This window comes from Pygocentrus nattereri, chromosome 25 (assembly GCF_015220715.1).
Source record: "Pygocentrus nattereri isolate fPygNat1 chromosome 25, fPygNat1.pri, whole genome shotgun sequence".
Classification (NCBI taxonomy): domain Eukaryota; kingdom Metazoa; phylum Chordata; class Actinopteri; order Characiformes; family Serrasalmidae; genus Pygocentrus; species Pygocentrus nattereri.
Genome location: NC_051235.1, coordinates 23,934,093 through 23,960,083, shown reverse-complemented (window position 1 = coordinate 23,960,083; position 25,991 = coordinate 23,934,093). Strand labels below are relative to the sequence as shown.

The following is a 25,991-nucleotide window of genomic DNA, read 5'->3' as shown; positions in this document are numbered from 1 at the left end:
TAAAAAAAGGTTATCATTTTAATGGTATCATTTTAAGTCTGCCATTGTTCCAGAGGCAATACTGATAGTTTTCAAGGGTTGATGAACACATTTGCCTTCAAAGAAAGTCCCTGCCTTATGAACGTTAAGGATGTATTAAAGTATGGCAAATTAATCATGATAGGATACGATGAAAAAGAGAAATCAATAAAAATGTAAACTTTTCATCAGCAGATGAAAACTGCTGAGACATCTCGTGAGGCTTCTGTCAGACATTTCAGTGTGAATACCACAACAGATTGGCTTCACCACACATTCAGAAACACCAAATGGCTTTAACTTCAAAGCTACATTTGGCTTATGTATATACTAGGCTTATATCTGGCATTAAAACTGAAATAATACCATCCATTTAAGGACACCATATTTAAGGATTAACACTTGACTTTTACAATATGGATGATTGTCAAGCATAATCGTTATTTCATTTTAAACAAAAAAAATCTCTTATAAAGAGTTGGCAATTAAATCAGACAGGTATACAATTTACATATATCTGACCCATTTAAGCACATCACAATAACTTCAAGATGCTCAACAACCCATGAACATGATTTCTCAACCCTCATTTTTATCAACTGTATTGCCCTATGTACACAGAAAGAATTATGTACAGGAAAAATGATGGAAGATAAAAGACAAGGACAAATATGCATTTAAAACTGGCCCTCTGTTTTCTGGCTCTCAAATAATCTGAGTCAGACAGACTCCATCTTCATAGTTACCCAGACAAAAGCAGAATTTTAGGTCCCTGGAAATTCTTTCTGATTTCTTTCCTTTGAAGAAGCAATCCCTGTAGGACTGAGCTGTGTAGTGATTGGCAAAAAAAAAAAATATTTGGAAAAGGCTTTACTTTAGACATTGATTCTTCCATCAATTCCATAAGGGAAACAAATAAACTTCTCCTTCACTCCTCCAAGAAAGTCTCTTGCCAGCGATTTCTCATATGAACTGCAGTTCACTGTAACTTACTCATACTGAAAATTTTTACATCATTTTCATTCTGATCTTATGGGACTCCTCAGTTGGACTAGTCTCCCCATCTACTTTACGTGGCACATATTCAATCTCAATGTTTGGCTTGGCGTTACCTTTCCCCCGGCTCCAGAGGAAGAGGAGAACGAGACAGAACAGCACAACTCCGAGGAAAGAGATAAATCCCATGGTCGTAGCAATGATGAGAGTCTTCATATCAAATGGGAATGGGACTGATCTACCAGTCCCATTGGCACCACTATCATTCGGCTGGTTGGAGATGAAGGCAAATGTCTTATTAGGCTGATGGGGCCAGTTAGGAGAATAACTATGAACGTGTAAATGAGCAAGCTTGGTGTCATTACCCCCTGCATTAGTAGCTATACATGTATATGTGCCATTGTCTTGTATTTGGGCGTAACGGACTTCCAGAGTTCCATCCAGAGACACCAAGAGACGTCCAACACTTTTGGTGGTGATGAATTGCTTCCTGGGAGATTGCCACATGATCACAGGGGCCGGGTCCCCATCTGCTTGGCATGCAAAGCGAACCGTGGTCCCTTCATCTACAAATCTCTGAAGGGCCTTGTGGTCCCTGATTTGAGATTTCTGACAAGTAAAAGAGTTTTCAGGGGGAATATCTGGGAAGTCTTTAAACTCTTTCCCCTGAACAAACTCAGGCATGGCGCAAGATGGCTGCTGCTTGTTGAAATTAAGCCTCAGGCGGCGACGAAAGACCCAACGCAGACGGCAATCACACGCCAAGGGGTTGTCATATAGGCCCAAGGTCTCCAGGTTGCCAACTGAGTGGAAAACAGACTCTTCTAAAGTGCTTAGGCTATTGCTGGATACGTTGAGAACTTTAAGGTAGTTTAGTCCTCTGAAAGAGTAAGGCTCAATAGTGGTTAATCGACCTCCTACTAAGTCGAACACCTGGAGCCTCATCAAATTGTGCATTTTGTTGCCCTCCACAATCTCAATGGGATTGAAGGAAAGATTGAGAGAGCGAAGGTACACAAGGTGCTGGATGGCCACATAAGGGACGGCAGTGAGGTTGCAGTTTGTGACACTCAGGGTGGTAATGTTAAGCCCATGAAGAGACTTGGCGGTCAGGATTTCTAGAAAGGGCCAATTTGCTATCTCTAGCACTTTCAAGCGGTAGAGTCTCCTGAAGGAAAAGTCCCTAATGATGTTAACATTGAAATTCCACAGCTTGAGAATCAGCAAATTGTGAAGATGGCTGAAAGCCTCTGTGGGCACAGAGGTCAGGTTCGACCTCTCCATGGTGAGCTGCTCTAAACTAGTGAGGCCATGAAAGGCTCTGTGAGAGATGAAGACCAGGTCATTATCTCCCACTTCCAGCTCCTTTAGATTATAAAGGTCCTGGAACATGTAGTCCAGCAGGATGACTATCTTATTCTCACTGATGTCCAATCTTGTAAGGTTACTTAAGCCAGTAAATACGCCCAGCTGAATGAGCTTCAGCTTGTTGTTGCGCAGTCCTAACGTCCGTAAGCCAAAGAGATTGCTGAAGGCACCCGGCTCAATGACTGAGATAACATTCTCATTGAGCTGCAGCTCTTCCAAGTGAGGATAGTTGATGAACTCTTCGGGGTTGATGGCTTTCAAACGGTTTTTGCTCAGGTCCAACAGTCGCGTCTCGATGGGTATCCCTTCTGGAAGGCTGATCAGCTTCCTGCGGTGGCACAGGACGGAGCGCTCCTGAGCGCTGCACTCGCAGCGGGAAGGGCATCCTGTGGCCGAGCCCGATAGCACCGTGCCCAGCATCAGGATGAGGATGGGCTGCCAGCATGCCACCAGGAAGCTGTGCCCACTCGCCTCGCCAGCCACCATTCTGCTAGTTACCTGCTGAGACAAAAGTCAGAGGTACTTTGTCACACTCACTGAAGCAATGGCTCCACAGACACACAATGAACTCATATCTTGACATATAACCTCCCCAAAATAGACAGAGCAGGGCTGGGAACAGAGAGTAAAGTAAAAAGTACAAAGTTGCTCTAATTAAAGTTGCGGCAAAACTGCTGATGATCACGATGATGTTCTACTGCGCTTGCACAGATTGTGCTGCATAAAGACAAGAGGCTTTTGATTAATGACCTCACGGAAATGAGAAAATAAGTCTGTCTTAAGAACAATGAGGAATGACAAAAATAAAGTATTATCAGTATTTAACTTCCTGCTCTTACAATTTTCAAGGTTTTTTGTTAAGATAAGTTTAGAATAGGGCAGTTTACTACTTCTTTACCATATCTATAGCCAGACATACAGTACTGTGCAATAGACCAGCCTTCATTTCCAGCCAAAACAGCCACTAAAGTTTTTCAGCATCAGGAAAAAGTATACATTTAAGAGAAAATTACACAAGAGCCTCAACATTAAATATGATTTCTTCAGTGTTCATTGAACCCCCATCCTCCCTTTCCATCATTGCAGCTTCCTTTCTTTTCTAAAAACTTGCTTTGAGTTTTACACAAAATCTGCAGGGATGTTTTTCTTCATCTCCAAAGCTCAGTCTTAGAAGTTGGTTTCTACTTCTCACAAATCTTAAATCTTAATAAGATTCTGTTCTTTTTATCTGATAAACAATGAGTAATGGCATGGTGGTCTACAAGGTCTTGAATGATTGTTAGTAGTCCCATTTTTTCCTCCACTTTTGGAAACTGCTCTTTTTTCATTTATCTTGCTTTGCCTTTCCTCTGCCTTATGGGAAAGAATGATTCTATATGCAATTTCCCCAGAAATATCTTCTCAAAACATGAATAACTTATATTTAATGGGCATTTTGACTAGAAATGAAATAAAAGAAGGTTGGCCTTGTTCAGGCTACCATAGGTGGAACAGGAGTGAAATATTAGATACTTCATGTTAAATATCCTGTCTTTTATCAATGTAATATTTAATGAACATAGCTGCAGCTTATACAAATGTTTGTCTAGAATGTTTAAAATGTTTCTATTCACACTGTGAACCACTTGAGAGGAAATATTAGCCAACATTGGCTTCCTATTGCTCATAGTTATATCTTATTGTACTGCTTTTTTTCTCCAAACACTTAGGTACAGCTCTTGTGGTTCATTCTGTTCACACTGGTTCCATCGTTATTTTTGCCTCAGACTGCTAGTGCATACATCCAATATCTGTCAATGCAACCTCGAAATTAAACTGCATGGAAAAGTTGGGTAGAGGAATATATAGCATGGAGAAGACTGAGACTAGGGGGCTGTTAAACTCTGCCTTAGTTTGACTCAGGGGTGTTTTAATGTGGAAAAGCCTTCAAGCTCTACTTCCCAAAATCAATCACGCAGTCCCATTCTTATTTCTTGCAGGTCTGAAATAAAATAAAGATCTTACTTCAGTGTTGCGAAGGGCTTTGTGAAATATTTACATAAACACAGATGCAAATGCATTGCATCTAATGTAGAAGCACAGCAACTACTAATTGCAAGTAATGTGATTTAGGTAAAGCATATCATTTTGACGTCTATTTTCTATTTATGCAATCAAAGCTCAAAAACTTGTGTTTCAGTGTGAAGATTTAAAGATGAATTCCACTTATTCTTTAAATGTTATGCATAATTAAACGGATAAGGTTTGGTATGAAACACACAGTTGTAAAGAAGCTCATTAGAAATGCATGTTCACAGTGGTGGTGCTGGAAACCAGAGCTTCGTTCCTCTAAAATGTTCCCTCACAGCATATTATCACATGAAATTGTTTTATAAGACATTGTAAAACATAGTTTTGTGATAAGATTTGATCACACTTTATTTGGACTGGTCCTTAGTAGATGATTAATGAAGCCTTAACAGGTCATATACATACATTACTTACAATAAGTAGATGGATTGTTAATGTTGCTATCACTATGCAAAACCTAACCTTACCCAGCCTTACCCAAAACCTAACCTTGGCCCTTATCCTAACCCTAACCTTAACCTCAATCTTAACCAAAAACCTAATCCTAATCCTAACCCTAACCTTAACTCAACCCAAAACCTAATCCTAACCCTCATATGATTTTGCCATGTTACTGAGAGTATGTTTAATCTAAAAGGACCACTCAAAATAAAGCGTAAAATACATTCACAGCAGAGAATGCATGCAGGGTGTACCCCAAAAAAACATTTTTTCAGATTTACTGATATTTTACCATTACATAATAACATATAAGACCTCAGAAGACATGTGCAGATTCACTGGTCATTTTGGACATTAAATAAAATGGCGATATGTATCCTATCACCAACACTGTAGAGAACGTGAATCGAGCAAATGAACAATTTCTTAGTGAAACGCATTACTTCGTTTACACTTTATCCACTGAAGGAAAAAAAAAACTGTTTTTGTGCAAGCAAAACCATCTTGTTGCATCTGCTAGGCTTGAATTTCATTGATAAAGTATTGGCACTACCTTGCCTCAGCTGTCTCAAAGCCTCACTCTGCATGTGTCTATAGTAAGCGAGGTTGTGTGTGGGCAAATCTGTCAGTGAAAGTTATCCTCTTCAAATTAAAACTGAACGAATACCCACACACTGGTGGCTGCCAAGGGCAATGTGGTAGAATAAGGCTATTGCAGAGCTATTTAGCAGCACGCGGATGGTGAAGGCAGGGTTTCGACAGCCATTATCACAAAAAAACAGAAAATAAGATGTAGTCGTGATGTCACTCTGGATGACATTTATGGGTAGTTAATGAATTACATTAAAAACTCCTACAGATTGACTCACGGAAGTGTTGCAGCTCTGCTGTGGAATTACGTGAGTAAGGTTATTTGTAATGATTTTACAAATGCCTTTTACAAAGTTTTGTAGCAACTAAGTGGAAACTGAAATGTCACATCTGAAGGGTGAATGCTTGCTATAGCTGTCATTACAGAATCAGTGGCACCAGTATAGTAATTATGGGCCGATGCATATATATAATTTATGTTCAATTTACGTCTGTGGAGTTATAAATGCAGTAAAATGAAAAAATGTGGATACTAGACCTCAGTAGCCTAGCGTCACCTAAACATTCTGCTCTGCTGGAGTACAATCAGTACATTACCAAACATCGGTCATCATTTTGAAAGCAATTATCTGCCATTACCAACATAATTCCAATATCATTGTGCATCCCTACAAAAATAAGAACAATTGAAATAGTGTATTAGTTTAAATCTGTATCACTGGTCTATAGAGGTTCCAATGTACTAAACCTTTGCCTCGGTATCAGGTGATCCCTAGATGCATTGTGCCCATGTGTTATGTATGAATCTGGTGCATAAAATGCACAGTTTAGGGCCTCAAGCATGGAAAACTGCAAACTGCACTTCTCTCGTCATGCATATGCATTTGAAGGAGGGACACGCAAAAGGTGGGAGCACTGCACATACAATGAGCAGAGATATTGAAAGCACAGCTGAGCAACTGACAGCAGCTGGTTTTATATGGATTTTTTAAAACTTGGCCTATGTTTCCATTGAAAAAGACTATAAGACCTCCTGCTGAGAGATTTCCTTTAGCAATGGCAACAAGATGGAGCCATGAACCTCCATCACATGATGAAAGAATATTAACCAACAGAATAACTCTATTTCGACTATGGATGCACCAATATGGGAACTGTGTGCTGATGCCAATATCTGATATTTTTCATCTCCATACTTGCCAAATGTTGATACATAAACATTTACAAAAAGTGGAAAAAAACTACAGCCATATGCAAAACGTTGAGCACGTGTTTTGTTGATTTTTGTAAGTGGACAAACTTAAATATGGCATTTGTCTGCAAATTCTACTTATTAGCTGAATTTAACATGTTGGCAAAAAATCCAGGTCACATTTTTATGTTGTATGTTTCCCAGTGTGTTAAATTCAGCAAGTAAGGGTGCCTTAAAATGTTCACAAATTTGGGAGATGTGCACTGATTTTCACTTAGAAACTCAGTATGTCCTTTGATTAGGGGTGGCCAAACTTTTGCAAATGGCTTTACATCTACCTAAATTAGCATTACAAGCAAGTGTCAGATTTATTTCAATAGAATTACAAATGCAATAAAATGAATAAAATACAGACATTTTAGCAAAATAAATCAGCTTCGCCTAACCATTCTGCTCTTCCTTAGTGCAATAAACATGTCATCAAATATTGGTTTGAAATATCTTAAGCAAATATCTGCTGATACCGATGCGATTCTGATATCATCTGTCCCTAATTTCAGGTCTCAGCATCAGATACTTGTGTGAGCAGACATGGTATAAAATATGCAAGTTCAATAAGTGCATGCAGTCTGTGTTGCTGTTCAAAAATAGGAAAATACATATATTGTTATCTTAGGGCATAATGACAAGATGAAACATGTCACAGTATACTTACCTGAACACATCATATATATTGTCAGTACATAAAGAACAATGAAAAATGACAGGTTTCATTACAAACAGAGCATAATTAGTCCTATTTCATTGGATTGAGGGCAGTACAGTTCAGTGTACTCATAGTTTTGAATGGTATTTTTCCAGTGGCCTCTTTTCCACTGTACAGCCAAATGGATCTCAAGGTCATACTGTACCGGTTATGGTTTCTTTTTCCATCTGCTGTGCTGCTAAATCAGAACCAGGAAACACTGAATAAAAACTACACACAAGAGTGGCTCAGCCATGGCTATCAGGTTAACAGGCTAAATGCTCCAGACCATGTTGAACTTTGACACTCATAAGTCTTTATCCTTCAAACAGGTGTCATTTGAGCATCAGAACCGAGTCTCACTGTTGTTAGACATTTTATATGATCCAACTTTGATTCAAAATTATGAATTTGTATTTTTCATACAATTGAATTAACCTCATGTAAAAGAAGACTCAATTCTGTGATTGAGATCAATGAAACTGCCTCACATGTTTTACTTATTTAGTCATTTTTTCCTCTCTATCTTTGTTGCTTTTTCTGCTTTATTTAGATGACTTTACTTTCTCTCAATGGCCAGAAATTCACACTGCAGAAACTTGCCTCCTTATTGCAGAAGACCGCTTAATTTCCTTGTTCCAGAGATGTTATAAAGGAGGAGACCAGTCACTGAACACAGAATAAATGAAATAAATGGGAAAGCTCACAATGCTCAACGTATTTCCTCCCTCAATGAAAAGATTCAAGCAGCTTGCTGGTTATGTTGCAAGCATGGAAAGTCCCCTTCTACTTGAGCTCAGGTGTGGACACCTGTGCATGCAGAGTAGCCAGAGGAACCCAAAACCCCACTTTTTTGTGCGTTATTGAGCCAATCACTGCAAGCTATTTATCAGATATATGTCATATTTTAACAATGATTTCAACATGTTTTTGAAATGGTAGTTTGGCCTTCAGTTTTGTATTTTTAGGTCTCTCCCCATTCACAGAGATGGGAGTCTGGAGGGATAGAAATAACTGCCTGGTGGCATTGCCAACATGGCCCCCAAGTGGACAGACATTCCTACAAGGACTTTGTTGTATATACCAGTCTCTCTTTCCACAGTTGTGTCGTTACATAACAACATGGAAAAGTCCATTATAACTATGACATGGGGTTGAAGCAGCATTGAAATTACTGAAAATAAACATTACAAATGCAAATAACAGGTATTTTTAAAACATCAGTTTCAGAATTGAGTATTTCACATCATCATGCACAGTATATCTGTCACGACTGGCTCCTCCCACTCGCCCATGTGCCTTGTTTACTTCCCGGTCATCCACGTGTTTCTTTGTTTTGGTTTTCACAGTCCTGCCCCGTTGTTTTGTGGCTCTGCTCCTGATTGTTGCCACCTGTTTCCCACCTGTCCCTCATCATGCCTGTGTTATATAAGCCCCGTGTTTGCCCTGGTCTGGGTTGGTCTTTGTTTGAAGGTAGATGTGCTGGTCGTTTGATGTATGTATTGTTTGACATGCTGTTTGGGATGTTTGTATGTACTGTTTGAAGTTTGTTCATCATGTCTGATTCTCCATATCTCCGTGTTGGCTATCTGAACCTGGACCGTTTCCACCATGGCCCTGGATTTGCCCAAAATAAAACTCGCTTATCTCAGCACATGTGTCCGCCTCATCGGTCCACATCACAATATCTATTTTGTATTTCAGTTGGGCCATAGGCAGACGCCTATGGCTAAAGAAACTATCACTTACTGCACTTCTTTTTGGAGGAGAAAGATGGGAGAAAATGTTCACCAGGTTTAATTCTTCCTAATCAGCCCATGTGAGCAATAGCAACATTAGCGAGTGCCCAGACCACCACAACTAAATTACATCATCATATTTCTACATGAAGTTAAACTGTTCACCAAGCTGGTGATGTTATTCTTCGTCTATTTTCAAGGTTTTCAGCAAACGTTTGTGATGACATTGTGATCACAAACGGGCCACACAGCAAAAGTTCACTCTCCATTTCAGTTTTACTCACCCTCTTTTTTTATTGGTTACCTCCTGAAGAGTGACGCATGATGAGTGCCGCTTTTCCACTACAGTTGAACATTTTTTCATGTGTCTAAATGATTACAGCTGACTAATGTTTGATAGTTTTAAAAAATGCTTCCCCATGTTCACTTATAATCAGGCACCCACACTGTGAAATATCTTCAAGTATGATATTGTGCATTTGTCGTATCACCCGCCCTTGTGTTACACCCTTAGCCATTATGATGACATCCGGCAATGTATTAATTTAATTTATTCCTCCTTTATTTGCTGTGAAACCCAATAAAATGTGTTGCCATGTTTCAAAATCAAAGCTCAACACCTCACACTGTGTAGCAGCTGGAGCTGAACTATTTTGATCAGCTGAAAGTGCTGTAAGAAAAAGAGAGGCCTATATGCAGCCATCTGCTTAATGCAGTACTGCTGCAGAGATGCTGAAGACGGCTCCATCCGCCAGCATTTTCAGGTGCGTGTCGAGCTGAGTGGGAACTGCTCCAGCTCTGGCATGAAATCGAGTGAGGAGCTCCTGCAATATCTATTGCATATTAGTACTCCTCGGTTAGATCAAAAGCCCTGTTGTAGTCAAGAGTGCTTGACAGCCGTATATCTGCTGAGTGAGATCTGCATGCGCGGCACGATTGGACAGGGAGCGGTCAGGGCAGCGTGTGAGAATTACAACATCGATTAAGCGACTAAAATAGCAGAGATGGGTGGGGAGGGTGAAGGTCATGACGTGAACGGATCCACCATAAACACGGTCTCTTAATCACACTGTATTTATTGCTGATCTGTTTTGGCTCAGAGCATCATTCACTACAATTTGAAGCACCAGTAAGATTTTTTAATCTATTTTAATGTGATTGAATGTGTCCCCAGTATTGGAATAACTCTATTTATAATTAACAGGAAACTCTCAAGACTCTGAGGAGGCGCTAGAAATTTTGAGAACAGATGGCATGTCGGTATTGATGGAAAATGGGATCCTTTATGAGCAGAGAATGCTGGATCGGATATCCGAGGGAACAAAGGAATAAATCCGCTAACAAATCTAGCCTGAAAGAGCTAGTGCAAAAGTCCTAGACCACCCTTTATTTATTTGATTTCTAGTCGAAATGGAGAAAAAGTCATTTGTTTTTCAGGAGATATTTCTGAGGAGATTAGATAGAAGAAAATCAATTTTTTTAAAGAAGAGGAAAGTCAAAGAAAAAGAAGTGAAACATAAGAGTTTCCAAACCTTGCTTATTATGAAAAGATACAGGAAAAAAGTAGAAGACCATTTTCTACCAAACCACCACAACTATCATCACCAGATAAACAGTGCTTAAAAATGCACTATGTAAGTTCTGGGGATTTCCTGAGTGGATGAATCTGATGATTGCAAGCACAATGAAAGAATATTCAAAGAGAAAGATGTGTCTTCTGAGGATGTGGGTGAATTCTATTGTTATCATGTCTTCATCAATATAATGTTGGGGACCTAAATGTTCACACCTTCTTTTTGAGTCTGTGTGTGATGTTAATCTGTAAAGATAGATGACATGATCTGAAAAACCCCCACAAAATGGTACTTCTGAAAATTAGACCCTGCACCTCTGACTTTTAAATCATGTCAGGCTTTGCTGGGTGACTCAGCAGTGTACACACACCATATTTTAGCATGTTTTATTCTATGTTTTTTTGTGTATCTATTTTGCTCAGCACTGCTGCTTAAAAAAAAGTAATTCTACTTCTTTCATGCTTAAGAAAAAAAGATCTTAATGGACTCCTAACAACTGTACAAGAACTGGTCGACCACAAAAATGCCCCTTTAGATAAACAGCACTTAAAGCTTTCATCTTTGACAGAGAGGAGGAAATCAGGCTCCACATTTGCTTTAGATCTGAAAAAATCCACAGGTATTTCTGTCCATCCTTCCACTTTGAGAAGGCAACTCAGCACCATCGGTCTACAAGGATGTCTAGCTGTCAAGACGCCCTTACTGAGAATAGGAAAAGGATAAAAAACTTAGAGAAAAGAAAGAACAAAGAAGCTGCTGGTGTTCTCAGAACAATGGACTGAGCACCCCACGGTCCAGACCTCAACATCACTGAATGTTTTGGGATTACTTGGACCATGAGAAAGTGCATCCAACTTCTAAGACTGAACTTTAGAGGTGTGGAAAAAGATCCCTGCAGATTTCTTTGTGTAGAGCCCCAGCAAGGTACCCAGTACATAGGCGGTTATTTAAATGATTAAATATAGCTGGGGCCCTGGGTTACTCAGTAACTTCTAAATTTGGTTAGGAATAAGCGACAGATGAACATATCTGACAGAACATTAAGTTACCAATATACACTCAACATGAACAAGAAATACAAGCACAGTACTAGCTCTGCAGCAATGGAATGGAGCACCGTAGTTTAGGCGCCAGGGACACAGGGCAGTGAACTCCATCGTAACCAGTGGAAACTGGGGCTTTGCTGGTCACCCCAGTCGCTAACTGTAAAGTCTGCACACTGACAGACTTGGGCTGGCATCGATAATACACACACTACAGGGAAATTACGCTTACTGAGCGAGTTAATGTAATAACACATGGAGTATAGAGCTAGGGTGCACTTTAGCAGAGTTAGCCTATTACAGCTTGACTTATGAACAGTGTAACGGGCGATACTCTGAGCTGCAGAGTTAGCCTATCGAGCTGAGCTCTTACTTCAACATTCGACGAACTGTGTGCAAAACTGTGGGCTCTCTATTCGCCAACCCTGCACTGGGACGTATTCGCTTCCCCTGCTGTTTGCTGTGTATTAGGTCCTGTAGTGTAGTGGAGTGTTTGAGTAGTTGAGTAGTAGAGTGTATGGGTTGGGAAATCTGTGTTTGAAAAGGAATGTCTAATTTCGAGGTATGTCTAGTTTTTAGGTCTTTAAAAAGTATTTGTGCCTTCAGTTTGAAAAAAAAAGTGTTTGTTTAGTTACTTTTAATTAATTAAGGACAAGATGTAAAATCACTCCAAAATGACAGCGGGTAATGTGTCAGCGCAATCACAGATTCTCTAATTAAAACTAGGACATCCAAAATCAACATTCCACTTCAGTTTATGGTGACAGTTTCTCAGTGTTCCTGCTGGAAATAACAGCTCTGCTTTTGGCTGCAACATGTACCTGCTTTACCTGTGATTAAAAAAAAAGCTAATTGTAAAATTTGTGCAGCTATTTCTCTGCTTCTAATTTACAAATGGCTAATAGGAAAACCAAGAAATAACAGAAAATTCATCAAAAATACTATTTGCTACTCTTTCTTTTCAACCCAGAGTCATGTCTCACTCTCTCTCTCTCTCTCTCTCTCTCTCTCTCTCTCTCTCTCTCACTAACTCTTATTCACATAAATGACAATTAATCTTGATGAACTAAGCTCTATAATTGATCGATATAATTTTTTCCAGTGAAACAGTCCAGATGTTGGTGAAAGCAAATGCATTAATGCTCATTTGGCCTCAGTGGTCAGCTGATGGCAAAGTGAAAGGCCATTACTCAAAGTGTTGGATTTATTATCCAATTAAAAGATTAAATCATTGCTCAGGAAGCTCTCATTCTGTAAACATACAAATCAAACTCTGTCAGGTGACCATGAATTACGCATGAAGAAGACTAAAAACTGCTGCAGTCTGTTCGGCTGCCAGAATATTGCAACTGAGCAGCTCTCGACATACTGCACCCCTTCAAACAGTCAATAACTCCCAGCATTAGAAAACATCTGTGTAGGAATTTTCCTTTCGAGTTTGCAGAGCGCTTAGGTGCAAACACTTCTGAATGCAAGGGAATTTTCTTCGTATGGAAATGCACTGCTTAAGCTTGACTGACTCAGTCCATTTATGGTTTTCTATTTATGAAAACACCTAAGAGGGCATTGAAACGAGTAGCTCTTTGCGCCTATTGTACTGATTACAAAGGGAAAAAAGCAGCATTGTATTAGGACTAAAAGGCAGCTATTTCTCAGCCGTAGTATTTCTGTTATAATATCATTTGGCATTTATGATGGCAAATGTGCTGTTTTACCACATAACTGCATGCAACAAATATTTTGTTATAAGGGAATTTGTCCAATTTTGAAAAGTTTCTGCATAACTTAATTGCCGAGATACAGTAAATGCAGTTATTCAGATTTTTTTTTTACAGTGGCAGTGATAGGAACCAGATTGACAGTGCAAATATAACCATTTCATTTGCTTTCCAAAATGACTGGTGAGTCTATATGTGTCTTCTGAGTTTGTATATGTAATGTGTTCTAATAACAAGAACATCTGGGGAGAATCATGAGAAAACTTTGGCTTTAGTGTGGTTGGGATCATGGACTTATGAGTGTGAGTGTGAAATTAGTAAACCAATCCAACACCATATCCAGGTAGAGCTCAAAGTATGAGGCGATGGGGCCTACTTGTCCCCAGATGTGTATTCTTACAACAAGATCATATCTAGGCTACAAGATTATTCTCCACCATGAATGGTGCTCAAAAATATGTTTTTTGCCAAAACCTTCTTGTAAAACTATCATAAAACAGTATCTCATGCGTTGAGCAATGCATATATAACCATTTCATGTATTATACTTCCCTAAGGGAGCTTTTAGAGGCATCGAACTCTTCAAACATCTGGTAACTATTACCACCAGTCTGTAAGTATCTCTATAATGCACCATTTCACATCAAACCACACTGAATGACTTTGTTTACATCTTAACAATTTAATTATGCAGAAATTTGGAAGAATCAGTAGAATTCCCCTTTAAAGCGCTAAGCAAAATCTTTTCACTGTGGCAACTAAAATGTTCAATATGTGCTCTGTTAATTAACTCAGCTGGACCTACGCTGTGGTGCTGTTTAGCTCCTGTTAAAAAAAGAAAAATGTAAGCATCCCTAGAGCAGGCTGAACTTTTGATGTGTGATGATACAAACAGATTTCCAAGTTCCGCATGGTGCTGTGTCCTGTAGAGAGGTTTCATGAATACTAAACGAAGCTGAACATCCTGTAGCATTTTGTAGACAGTACACCATGTCAAAAAGCAAAGATTTAAGTGTAAAAAAAACCTACAGTGCTTTCTCTGCGCTCCACATTCTCTGACATAGTGTCTGCGTGAAGCGTTTGCACAGTTTCAAAGCATCTTCACAACCTTGGTTTTGTTCTGTACCAGTAACTTTCCACAGAACCGTACAGGAGTAATAGCTTTTTCCCATCTATTGCATTTCCTTGCACAGTAAGAGGTCATATCCATTCAAGCCTGTTTGGTAGCTTAAGGCAAGGAAACGTAGAGCCATCACAGGTTTATTTTAACACAGAGGGCCTCCAGTGCTCTTCATTCTCAGATGGGATGCCCTATATTTCTACATCATCTGTAATTCAATGTACTACCATGTATCGTAGACAGAGAAGATACAGAGCAGTGCAAAAGTCAGAGACCACCCTTCATTTCTTTCATTTCCAGTTAAAACAGTCGAGTTATTAATTTATCAAGCAATATTTATGAAGAAATTAGCTATAAAATGACCTACTCGCATAAAAAACATGGGAAAATCAAAGTGAAAAATGTGATTTTCCAAAACTGGATTTCTAAATAGTATTAAAAGATACAAAGAAAATAGGAATCCTAGCAACCATGCAAGACCTGATAGCCCATCAGAATTCCTAACATTACATAAAGCTTTCATCTTTGAGAGAGAGGAGAAATCAAGCTACTTCACAGGTGTTTCTGTCCATCCTTCCACTGTGAGAAGGCAGCTCAGCACTATGGGTTGGAAAGGATGTGTTGATGTCAAGAAGCCCTTACTTTGAACAGAAATAGAGCAAGAAGAAGAAATCTGTAAATCAAACAAAGAAGCTGCTGTCCACCTTAGGGTCCAGACCTCAACACCGTTAAAAGTGTTTGGCAATTGCGAGAAGCAGAAAATGCAACCAACTTTTAGGGCTGAACTTATATGAAAAATATGCCTTCAGATTTCTTTGCAACCAAAGTCTCCAAAAAGAATGGACACTGCAACGAGTGGACACACTAGATGCTAAAAAAAACCTGATATATCATTGTTGAAGCTTCTGTGAAATTTTCTGTCAAATTTTGTTTTAGTTTTTTTTTTCCTGATGCTGAAAAATGACTGGAAACTTTGGACTGGAAATTAAATAAATGATGGATTGATTCTGACTTTTACACAGTACTATATTTTATTGACCTTTCGATGGAAATGGAACCAGCAAGTCTCCTGAAAAGAACAGAAGCTATATTAAGATTAAAGAGTGAGCACAGTAAATATTGAAAGATCTGTCATAGTTGTTTTGTCTTTGGTGTAATTGTCTGTTAAATATATAACAATGTGTACTTAATGGCCATTTTGACTGGATATTAACAAAATGAATGGCGATATCTGACTCATCAACAGTACTGCATACCAGTAAAAGCTTCCATGTTTATGCTTAAGTGTCTGAACTGCCACAGTCATGCATGCCAAGGGCCGCTGACCTGTCAAGGGCAATCAGAAATGACCAGCCACATTGACAGGTGCTCATTAGCTTGATGTTAATGTGTAAGACTTTGCAACCTCACTCTTCAATTATCTGTTGATTGCAAGAGCGTTTGAGCGAGAAAGAGAGAGAGAGAGAGAGAGAGAGAGAGAGAGAGAGAGATTTCTTTTTCTAAGGTGTCCGTCTGTTGATGTGCCTTTTCCTACTTAACGGAGAAATAGATTTCTTTTAGATTACCATGTCTTCTCAATGCTCAGGAAGTTCATAGGCGTGGTTCTTCAGAGATTTGTCCTCTTCCTCTCTATTCGTCACATCTAGGGCCATCAGTCATCCCAGCAGGAGAAATCAATTCCACCTCCAATGGAGGAAAACCGCTTTATTTATCCATTTAAGGCCTAGAGCCTCCGCACCATAACACTGTTGATGAATAATGGGTTAAGCTCGGAAAGCTCTTCAAGTATGATCGTTTAACTTCATCAACAAAGGAACACTGGATGCTTTGTATCATGATAAATTGGACGAATAAATCCAAACACGCAAGCCTTCATCGCAGCCAATAGCACAGAAGGCACGTATCGGCTAAATTGATTTTATCTTTTTATGTTACCCTGCTCATGTATTCCAGCATCAAGCAGATGATATCCTGTTTTGCTCTTAGTGTACAACTGTAATTCAAACCGAAGGCCCACTTCTCCTCTCTCACTCAACTCTCCGTCCCCCCCATTTCTTCCTAGTGATAACCTTGGGAGGGGGAAAAAATATAACTGTGGACCATTTCTTCAGCCTCCTCAGTTTCCCAGCTCTCCACCATTTTTATTTTTTTTATTTTTCCTGACCTTGCCTATGAAATCCTGCTGGACCAAGCAAGACAAATAAGCAATGCAGAAAACTGACCCACATGCATATTCCGGCCAGTGAAAGTAAAAAAATATCACTGTATATAACATCATATGGCATAAATAAGAAACAACTGCTCGCACTGCCACATATCCTAGCATGTGTGATATGGATCATAATCAATATTTTATAAGAACTGTCCTGGCAGCAACTGACCAAATGGGCTAACATAATGACTTTCCTTCTAATGTTTGGCTAGTCCTGTTCAAACCAGCACGGTTCACACAGCCAAGCAATTAGTAATGGAGGTCACTGTGACCCCAGGAGATAAGTAGCCTGCTGTTGTTTAACATACCGTACACATTAATAAAGCTATTATGCCTGCTGACCAGAACATTAGGCAATAAATGTAAATAAGCTTTACTTTAGTAGCAGAATACGACTTTCTAATTTATTATTAATTGTTACAGATACATATGTAGACAGTTTTGGACATGTGGGGCAAGCCTAAACTGCAATCCCAATGATGTTTCACCAGTAAAATGCCATTTAGTCTAAACTTACAGGGCTTACTGTATTCAGGTGCTCATTAGAAGACTGTAAATGCCAGATGCTTAGCAAGTAAATACAACCTCACTCCATTTGAGTTCTTGAAAAATACGCCCACCCAACAGAGAATGCTTCGCAGGTATAGCTTTTATGTTCTCCACCAAGTTTATAGCTTTATCACCAGTGGAAGAGGTGAAAGGTTGGGCTATATGCCATATCTGGAAAATTCTTATTATCTAGAATCCCAAGTTTTCCACTAGGAAAACTTGTTAGGGTTGTAATGATATATTGCATTGTTCATTCTTAGCTTAGGGTTTGTTTTGATTTATTAATATTTTATATGCTACCTATGTGGCTGTGCAAAAGAGAACACCCATTCATTTCCTAAATTTCCAGTCAAAACTCCATTAGCCATTAGCATTCTCTGACTCTTGCACAGTACTGCATGTCAGTTCTACAGAGCTCTAATTATACACTAAACCTCTAATTATTTACTACAAAGACTTAAATGTATAGACTTACGAATGCAAATTATGGAATTTATAAGCGACTTTAGAACATAGCATAAGCCCCATCGCTTCATGGCCTACTTTACTCTGACAGATAGATTTGATCATCATTGGTTTCTGTGAAAAGACATTAAACAAGAGACCTTCAGAAGAGACAGAGGGGCGTATGCAGCTTTAAATTTCAATGTGCTGTTTTTAATGTTCAATGTCTGAATACTGTATAGAAATCTTTACACCCTTCGATTTCGTCTGCAGTTCAAATGCAATTTGCATGTCAGAAAAATTTATATTTCCCATTTTTTGACACCACTCGAACATAGCAATAAGATGAGCCTGGGAAGCTGAGTGTCAACACACAAATAAATTAATATTATTTGGTTTTCAAACGATCCACAAAGCAAATTGATAAATATAATAAGTCTTATAAGTAGAACCATCACGTTTACATGCAGCCTGATAATCTGAGTAACAGCCCAACTGGAATGGCATATGTTCAAGTATACACCTCCATCAGAATAGACTAGTCTGAATGAGGCCGTTCCAAAAACAATTTCTAGCCGACTGAATGAGGTGGGTAAACCTGTAAATAATCTATTAGATGGAAAAACAATATTTTCCAATTGAAAAATTTTGCATCATAGTTTGAATTGTGTATTTGCACCATAATGGAAGTTTATAATGTTCGACACTGTGGGAGCCAGAAACTGGTCTGCAGAGGAGCCAATTTTTTATACTTCAAACTTTAAAAGTCTTAAAAGTAGTTAGCAGGATGAATGGCCATAAATCTCACTGTAACACTTTATTTGAATGGTCTACTGTAGATGCTTGGTAAATGCTCAGTATTTCTTCAAGTAACATCCAACTAAATATCTATTAACTGCAACTTAATGTGAAGTTGAGTGTTATTTGGATGGCCCACTGTAGATGCTTTGTAAATGCTCAGTCTGTCTTTAAGTAACATTCAACTAAATATCCACTAAATAAAACAAAACTTCAATTTCAGAACAAAATCTAACCCTAACCCTAATCTTAACCTCAAGGCAAAACCTATACCTACTCCTAACCCTAATCATAACCATACTGTTGGTAATCAACTGAACATCACCAGAACATTCGTTAGTGATTTAGGTTTCTGTAGAGCATCTATAGGGCACCATCCAAATAAAGTGTGACCAAACTCACAATAATGAGCTGTTCAGACACATACATGAACAATTGGACGACAGTGAGTGTACAAAAGCTATATCCGCAGGATATGACGTCTCCTTTTCATTCCTTCTTTAATACGTACACGAGAAGTACATTTTCCTATGTCTACTATAATTTTAAAGCAATTAAAAACACAAGCGCACCAAATGAAACCTCAGCTAACACGTTGCTGCTCGTCTCAGTACTTTATGCCGGCACATAATTTAGATTCTGATCACTTGTAGTGTGCATGTAAACAAAGATTATCATCAAATTGTTGAATAAAGATTTTTGAGTAGAGAGAGCACATGAACACCTCAGAGTTAATCCATAACCGGAATGAATTCAGCCGGACTGGCGGAAATCTTTGCATGTAAACACAGCCGTTGAGTTAAAACTTAATTTTCACAATACGAAACCAATGCAAACCTCAAGCACAAACTATTACCTATTTAAAAAGCCTGAGAAATTCAATCACTGTAATTTCCCCTGACCAATTTGGAGGATGTCAGGTTGAATTTTGGCTTAGGGTTTATATCTTCAGGGGTTTACTCAAATAATGATTAATCACTGTTTGAAAAGAAATGACTCAGCACTGGCCTTAGTCTGTGGATGCTCATAATATTACAGCACTCTCATAGAAAAGCTGCATGTAGGAAGAACAGAGGATATAGAATATAATATGTTCAGTAGCTAATAGCCTTTATTTGCCCAAAGGGAAGTATATCTTATTCCTTCCATTAAACTTATTCATAACATTCCCCCGCCCTCTCCCTTTCTCTCTCCCTCTATCTCTCTCTCTCTCGTGTTATCAGCTCTGAACACATGGCAGACTAATAGGAAGTGCATTCGGTGGTCAATTTTTATACATTCACAATGCCTAAATATTTGCAGTACCCACTTAACTGATTATAAAGGTCTGTCAATGTCTGTCAGTGACTGACACGCATTTCAATGCTACTGAGATGGCACCGGCGACCTCATTCACTGTTTACACACAGTCTCTCTAATGGCGTGGCTATACTAGAAATGGAAATCAAACTTAAAAAAAGAAAAAAAACATTTATTATTAATGACCTTGCTTTTTTTTTTCCTCTCAAAGCATTTCATTTTCAGCCGGCCTTTGAGGAGAAATTTGCAAAGCACTGCACTGAGTTTCTGTTCTTTAAAGCTCATACTAAGGGTGACTAACTGAAATGCTAAATAGTTAACAACTGCATTGCAGAAATGTTGTTATGGTCATTACAAAGTGGGGCGAGACACTGAAGTGATAAACTTGGCCTCGTTAAGGATGGCAAATCCAGGGACTGCCATCCATTACAACATAAGAAGATGTCTTTATCTGTATTTACTACAGCAGTTCATCAGGGAGGACCCAGGCCGGATCAATAATCAGCTTCCCTGCCCTAAGCATTCATCTTCATCCCAACTCACACCAACTATTTTGCGGACAGAATCAGCCCAGGTCCCAAGCGCACTGATGCAGCATTCACAGAAGCCATTTTCTTCCAACAGCGCACTTCCATTTGACTTCCAATTCCTTCAGCCTTTTGATCTTGTTTTTTGACTACCGTACTATTTAGATCAAAGCCTGAGGTTTGGCGAGCTGAGGAAAGTTCACTAAGAGGAAAGCCGTATACCAGGAACTCCATTCCAAGATATACAGAGACAAAAATGGCTTCAAACACAAACTGTACAATCCAACAAAAAGATAAAAAAGCAATACACTTAAAAGTATGTCTAGAGCTCCAACACTGCAAGAACTGTTTTTGTCAAATTAAATTATCCAAAATTTTGTCAGTACATCTAATATTTCTAATTTTGTGATGGTTGTTATAAATATTATAAGATTATCCAACTTATTTCTTAACATTTTGTACTTATTTTAATAATTTAAGCAAAAAAATCTAATCATCTTTTTTTATAGAGTAACTATAACAAGCACATTTTACTTGTTAAAAAAAGAAAAAAGGAAAACATTTTTAAAAACTCGCTTACAATACTTGCAACTGAGAAATATTATATTGGTTAGATTTAAGACCATTTCACTTGAAAAGATATCAGTTTTTGCAGTGTAGCAAGGTGAATGGATATAAACTAAAAGTGGTTGCAGAAGCAATACCTTTCTGTGCACATTTCTTAAATTCTGTCTTAAAGGGGAACCAATTCTATAATTTTTAACATTTCTGCATAATTCAATCAGTAAAACATGAACAAAGTCATTCAGATTGGTTGTGAAGGATTCTATTCTACTCAGACTTGCAGAGTCAGAACTGTTAATAACTAGACATGATTATTTTGAGGTTTGTGCCACAAAACAATATATTTAAATCCACAGGGTCGATGCAGGGCATGCCTTTGTAAGGCGAAACTGTTCTGATAGAACTTCTTTTTTCAGATTTTCTGCCATTTTACCTCTATCAGTATTACATAAAAAGACTCAAAAGACACGTGTAGGTTCATTGGTTATTTTGGATAGTAAATACAATGGCTTTATTCGTGTGAACATCATGTCCCCTGGTTCCTATTACCACCACTGTGCAGTCTGTAAGTTTCTCTACAATGAACCATTGCACATCAAACCACTCTGAATGACTTCAGTAATTTAATTATGCAGAGATTTTGAAAATGTGTTGGAATTCCCTTTTAAATGAAAAAGAATAACATGAGTGCAGAAAGGTGTTCTTTAAGAAAGACAGGTCTTTGGGTGGACAGTTATAGGAAAGCCTTCAACCAGAATGCTTTCAATAATTTAGTGGTTCTCAGTGTTAAAAAGTTACACACACTTGTACCTCTGATTTACAGAAATAGTTCTTTGAAATACCACCTGTCTAAAGGCTCTTCGAGGAAACAACAATGATTCTTCTATGGCATCAGTCCGAGCAATGTTTCTCTAACCATTCCTCACGGCCAACCGAACAAAGTGGTTCACAAACCTCCCAAACTCCCAACTGGGATAGGGCTTAAAATCTGGACCGTCTAGTGGGCGCTGAGGAATCCTTGCCCAAAGAGCCCGTCTGGCACCTTTATTTCCAAGAGTGTGGTGAGAAATATTGCTCACTTTGACTAAACACTTATACCATGCATAGAAGAGAGATTATAATAAACATCTGTCTGGGAGATAAAACAGAACACAAAGCTTGCTTTGTTAATGAGCTCCATCCATTTCATGTTGGTGTCATCAAGCACACGGGTCTCTGTTGCTGCATTAAAAGCGTTATTGGGTGTCTCAGCCTATGGACCTGCTGAATTAGCATCTGCTGCTGCAGCTTGTCAAATTTCCTGTCATGGTGCAGAATCTAATTGGAAGCAGTTCCACACCGGTCCGTCTCTCTGTTGCTTGACAATGGTTAATAATAATTCCATAAAATGTTCCTCTTTCCTCATTAAAGCTCTTGAGATTCACTTGAAATTCACCGCTAGCAGCGGGGCCTAAGCCAGTAATTACTCCAACCTCTTTCCCTCCTTTACACACAGGGCTCTTTGTTTTGGGTTTAATTGAAAAAAAGGGAGAGGAGGAATGGGGAGAGAATATAGGACGAGCGTAATCCCAAAAGCAATCTAACTCTCGCCAAGCGACTTGGAGTTCTTTATCAATAGTTCCATTAGAAGGGGGCTTATCTCCCAAAATTAGCCGTGAGATAATCGCTTTCAAGCTTCCTGAATTATGCCAGCATTGTTCCCCTGGCCAGCTCTCCAGCTCAGCCTAATAATTTTATTACATGGGCTGATACGATCAATGATCTCGTCCTCTCCGTTTTCACAGAGGAACAAACGCACCCATCAACAGCGGCCCAGGCGAGATATGATCAGGTCAGATCTGGTGGTGACCGCTCTGTGATAACGTAGTGCTGGACTCTGAGAGCGGACATGTAATCCCGCATATGGATTTGTATGGGCACAACCGTTTCAAAAAAGTCGGTCGAGGGTAAGAGATGGGGGGCCTTATGTGTCCTCCATGGCTGTCTCGTGTTTTTACATAAAGCTGTTATGATTACATTTTAATGGCAGAGTGTGCTGCAGTTTGCCGACTCTTTGACCTTCTGAATACGTTTTGTGCGAGGCTGGATTGAGTACGTGGTGTCTGATATACCACACGGTCGCATCTCACTGCAGCTCCTCGTCTGCTTTGCCTGCAATGCTCAGGCCATTTTAATAGTGTCTCATTTCGCGTGACAGAAATGAGCCATTATGCTGATAGGCCCTGATTCTCGAATCATACTACAATGAGGACAAATGCAGCCCCAATCTGTCCACTCCCGTCCCACCATCGTTCTCACCAAGCACCTAGAAATGGAAGCGATGGGTGAAGGTAGAGTGATGGGAAAAGTTTGAGAGCAGGAGAGGAAGGGAAAAGGAAAGGAATGGGATTATATATAACCATTTGGCATTTTTTTACCCCTTTAGGCAGAATCTTTTACAAATGTTGAGCGGTCATTCAGGGTGAAAAACAGTGCAAAACAATGTTACTGGGTGAGAGGACACATTTTCAATCTAGTCAATATATCTATGAGATTGGAAAAACATAAGATTATTCACCGTATGTGTACATTTTAAAATCGTTTTTAAGTAGCGAAATTTTTATTCCATTGGCAGGTACTTTACCTTCAGGAAATGCTTGTTTAAAATTAACATAATAATAAGGAAACCTAAGTGTCTTAAAACAAGTTAAAAAGTTGGAATAATGAGAAATATTAGCTATATTGACTAGATATATGATGCTCTCACCATTCCTGGCAGTGTTCCAAGCCTAACCAATGTATGCCAGTACAGTACAAGAAGGAAAGAAGGAAAGCACAAGGTTCTCGTGTCTTATCTCGCCTCATCTTGGATTTCCTTATCAGGCTGCAGCATTATCATAATGGCCATTACCACCAGCGGAGAATCTGCACGCTGACTGAATCGCTGTTAACATAATCACCACCTTATTGAAAACATATTTCAGCCTATTGATTCAGCCCTAATTGTATCTCTATTGACTGTAAGGATTGTTAGTCCAGTGTAAATGACTCCAGTCAATCTGCTGTTGAATGTGGCAGGGACACTGTTGCTGTGCAGTTGGTTCATTTTGCAGTGTTCCTCCTCAATTCATCCTTATATGCATATTTGCATACATTATGGGGTGATGCACGCCAATCTGCCGACAGAATGGCAGAAAGGGATTCTGCTCAACGCTCAATGTCTTGGTTGAGGAAGAGAACACCGCCACCCAAACGCTGTTTACACACAGCTATACTGCTTCACCATAACAGGTAAAGGAGTCAAAGAAAGGAGTTAATAGGTAACTTTCTGTGGCAGAACATTCTGCCCTCCACTCTATGTCAGTTTGTGAATGTGTTGTGCAATTTATCATATGGTATCAAGGTAAGCAAGTGGTGCATCCACATAAAAAGACAATTTATGTTTTGATAGTGTATAAGTATAGGTAATGAAATGTGGCAGGTCTAATGGAAACACCATTGAAGACAAAGCGGAAGCATGAATTTTTGATGTCCAATGTATTCTTCCGTTAATTCATTTTTGGTGGCCTGCCAAGATTAAGCAATAAAGTGCATCTCGCCACCAGAGGAGCTGCTCTTGGTCAGTTAAAGAGAGAGAGAGAGAGAGAGAGAGAAGGAGAGAGGGAGAGAGATCAAGTAGATCCAATAATCCAATGAACACCCTTGTATTAGCCTTAATTCCTGTAAATAATAGGAAATTAAGTCTCGGGGCTCATGACTAGGATGATGTTTTCCTTCAGCTGCCACACTCAGTCTATGTGGAAATGAATAGCATTCATTCTGCAGCCATAAATACAACACACATACATGCATACATACATCTAATAACATAAACACAGAAAGAAACACATTTCATAGATATCTTCTTATAGAAAGAGCATGTGAAAAAATGGCATGCATGCTTATGTTTATATCCATGTGCATATTATGATCTCCTCCCTGACAGCATAATCCACACTGATCTCAAAATCCAACATACAGTATCGCATCAAATTCAGCACCATTATTCAGCATCTTTCTGGTAAGAATATGCACTGGCTCTTCTCCCTCTCTCTCTCATATTCATAGACACATATAATTCTCCCTGCAAATTCCAGACACCAATCCCAGCAGTCTTGCAAAAAAAAAAAAAGACAGGAAATAAAAAGGAAATAGAGAAAGAAGCATCCTTGTGTCCTTCCCCCTTGACGTGCAAATGCAGTATTGAGCGTAAAGTGCTCTTACCAGAAACGTCATGCAGAGAAGTCTAATTTTGGCAGGTCCATTCTGCTGCTGGGGCACTGCTTAGATCCAAATGGGGCCGGAGTGGCAGGGAGGCACTGAAGAGGCCTTTGAAGAAATTCAGGCTGGAAAAAACAATTCCTGAAAGCGAGCCGGTGGCTGGAGGAGTGCTCAGAAGGCAGGAGGAGAGCAGCTGCAGTTCCCAGAATATACGAGACCCTGCCCCAGATGCGGGCAGCCATGTAAACAGGAGTGGAGCAGCTCGCTGTGCCTCAAATACATGCTGTACCCAGCAGAGCGAGTGAGAGAGTGAGGGAAGAAAGATGGAGAGGGAGGGGTCGCTGCTGTGCAAGGTGGAGGGAGGAGCTGTGGCGCATCGAGATCGAGAGATGGAGGGAGGGAGGGAGGAAGAGAGAGAGAGAGAGGGAGGGGAGGGGACCGTGCTCAAGATTGCCAGCCTGAGAGGGGGAAGAGAGAGAGAGAGCCAAAGAGAGAGACAGCGAGAGAGAGAGTGGCTGCACAATGCTCAAAACAGGGCCAATGTGACTAATGAAATTCAATTCTGCCGCTCGTCAGAGCAACTGCAGTGTAGGAGAGGGAGAGAGAGAGAGAGAGAGAGAGAGAGAGAGATGGCAGTAACGCAGGCATGTCATAACCATGGGGGCAAATGGAGGCTTGAATTTACCTCTGTAAAGCCTCGTCTACCCTCCTCTGTCATTCTGTCAGTATGAGGTGATTAATGCC

General features: G+C 39.4%; 1 protein-coding gene across 2 annotated transcripts; it reads right to left on the bottom strand.

The window, feature by feature from the left end:
* Nucleotides 1–25,575, bottom strand: lingo1b (leucine rich repeat and Ig domain containing 1b). 2 transcript variants are annotated; one of them, XM_017716417.2, is made up of 2 exons: nucleotides 25,251–25,575; nucleotides 1–2,883 (listed from the first exon to the last, which is right to left on the bottom strand). In XM_017716417.2, the coding sequence occupies exons 1-2, from the start codon at nucleotides 25,260–25,262 to the stop codon at nucleotides 1,027–1,029; spliced, it is 1,869 nt and encodes a 622-aa protein (XP_017571906.1). In that variant the 5' UTR covers nucleotides 25,263–25,575; the 3' UTR covers nucleotides 1–1,026. The 2 variants fall into 2 exon arrangements, with proteins under 2 accessions (XP_017571906.1, XP_017571907.1); XM_017716418.2 differs by having other exon boundaries at nucleotides 1–2,880.
* Nucleotides 25,576–25,991: the final 416 nt, after the last annotated feature.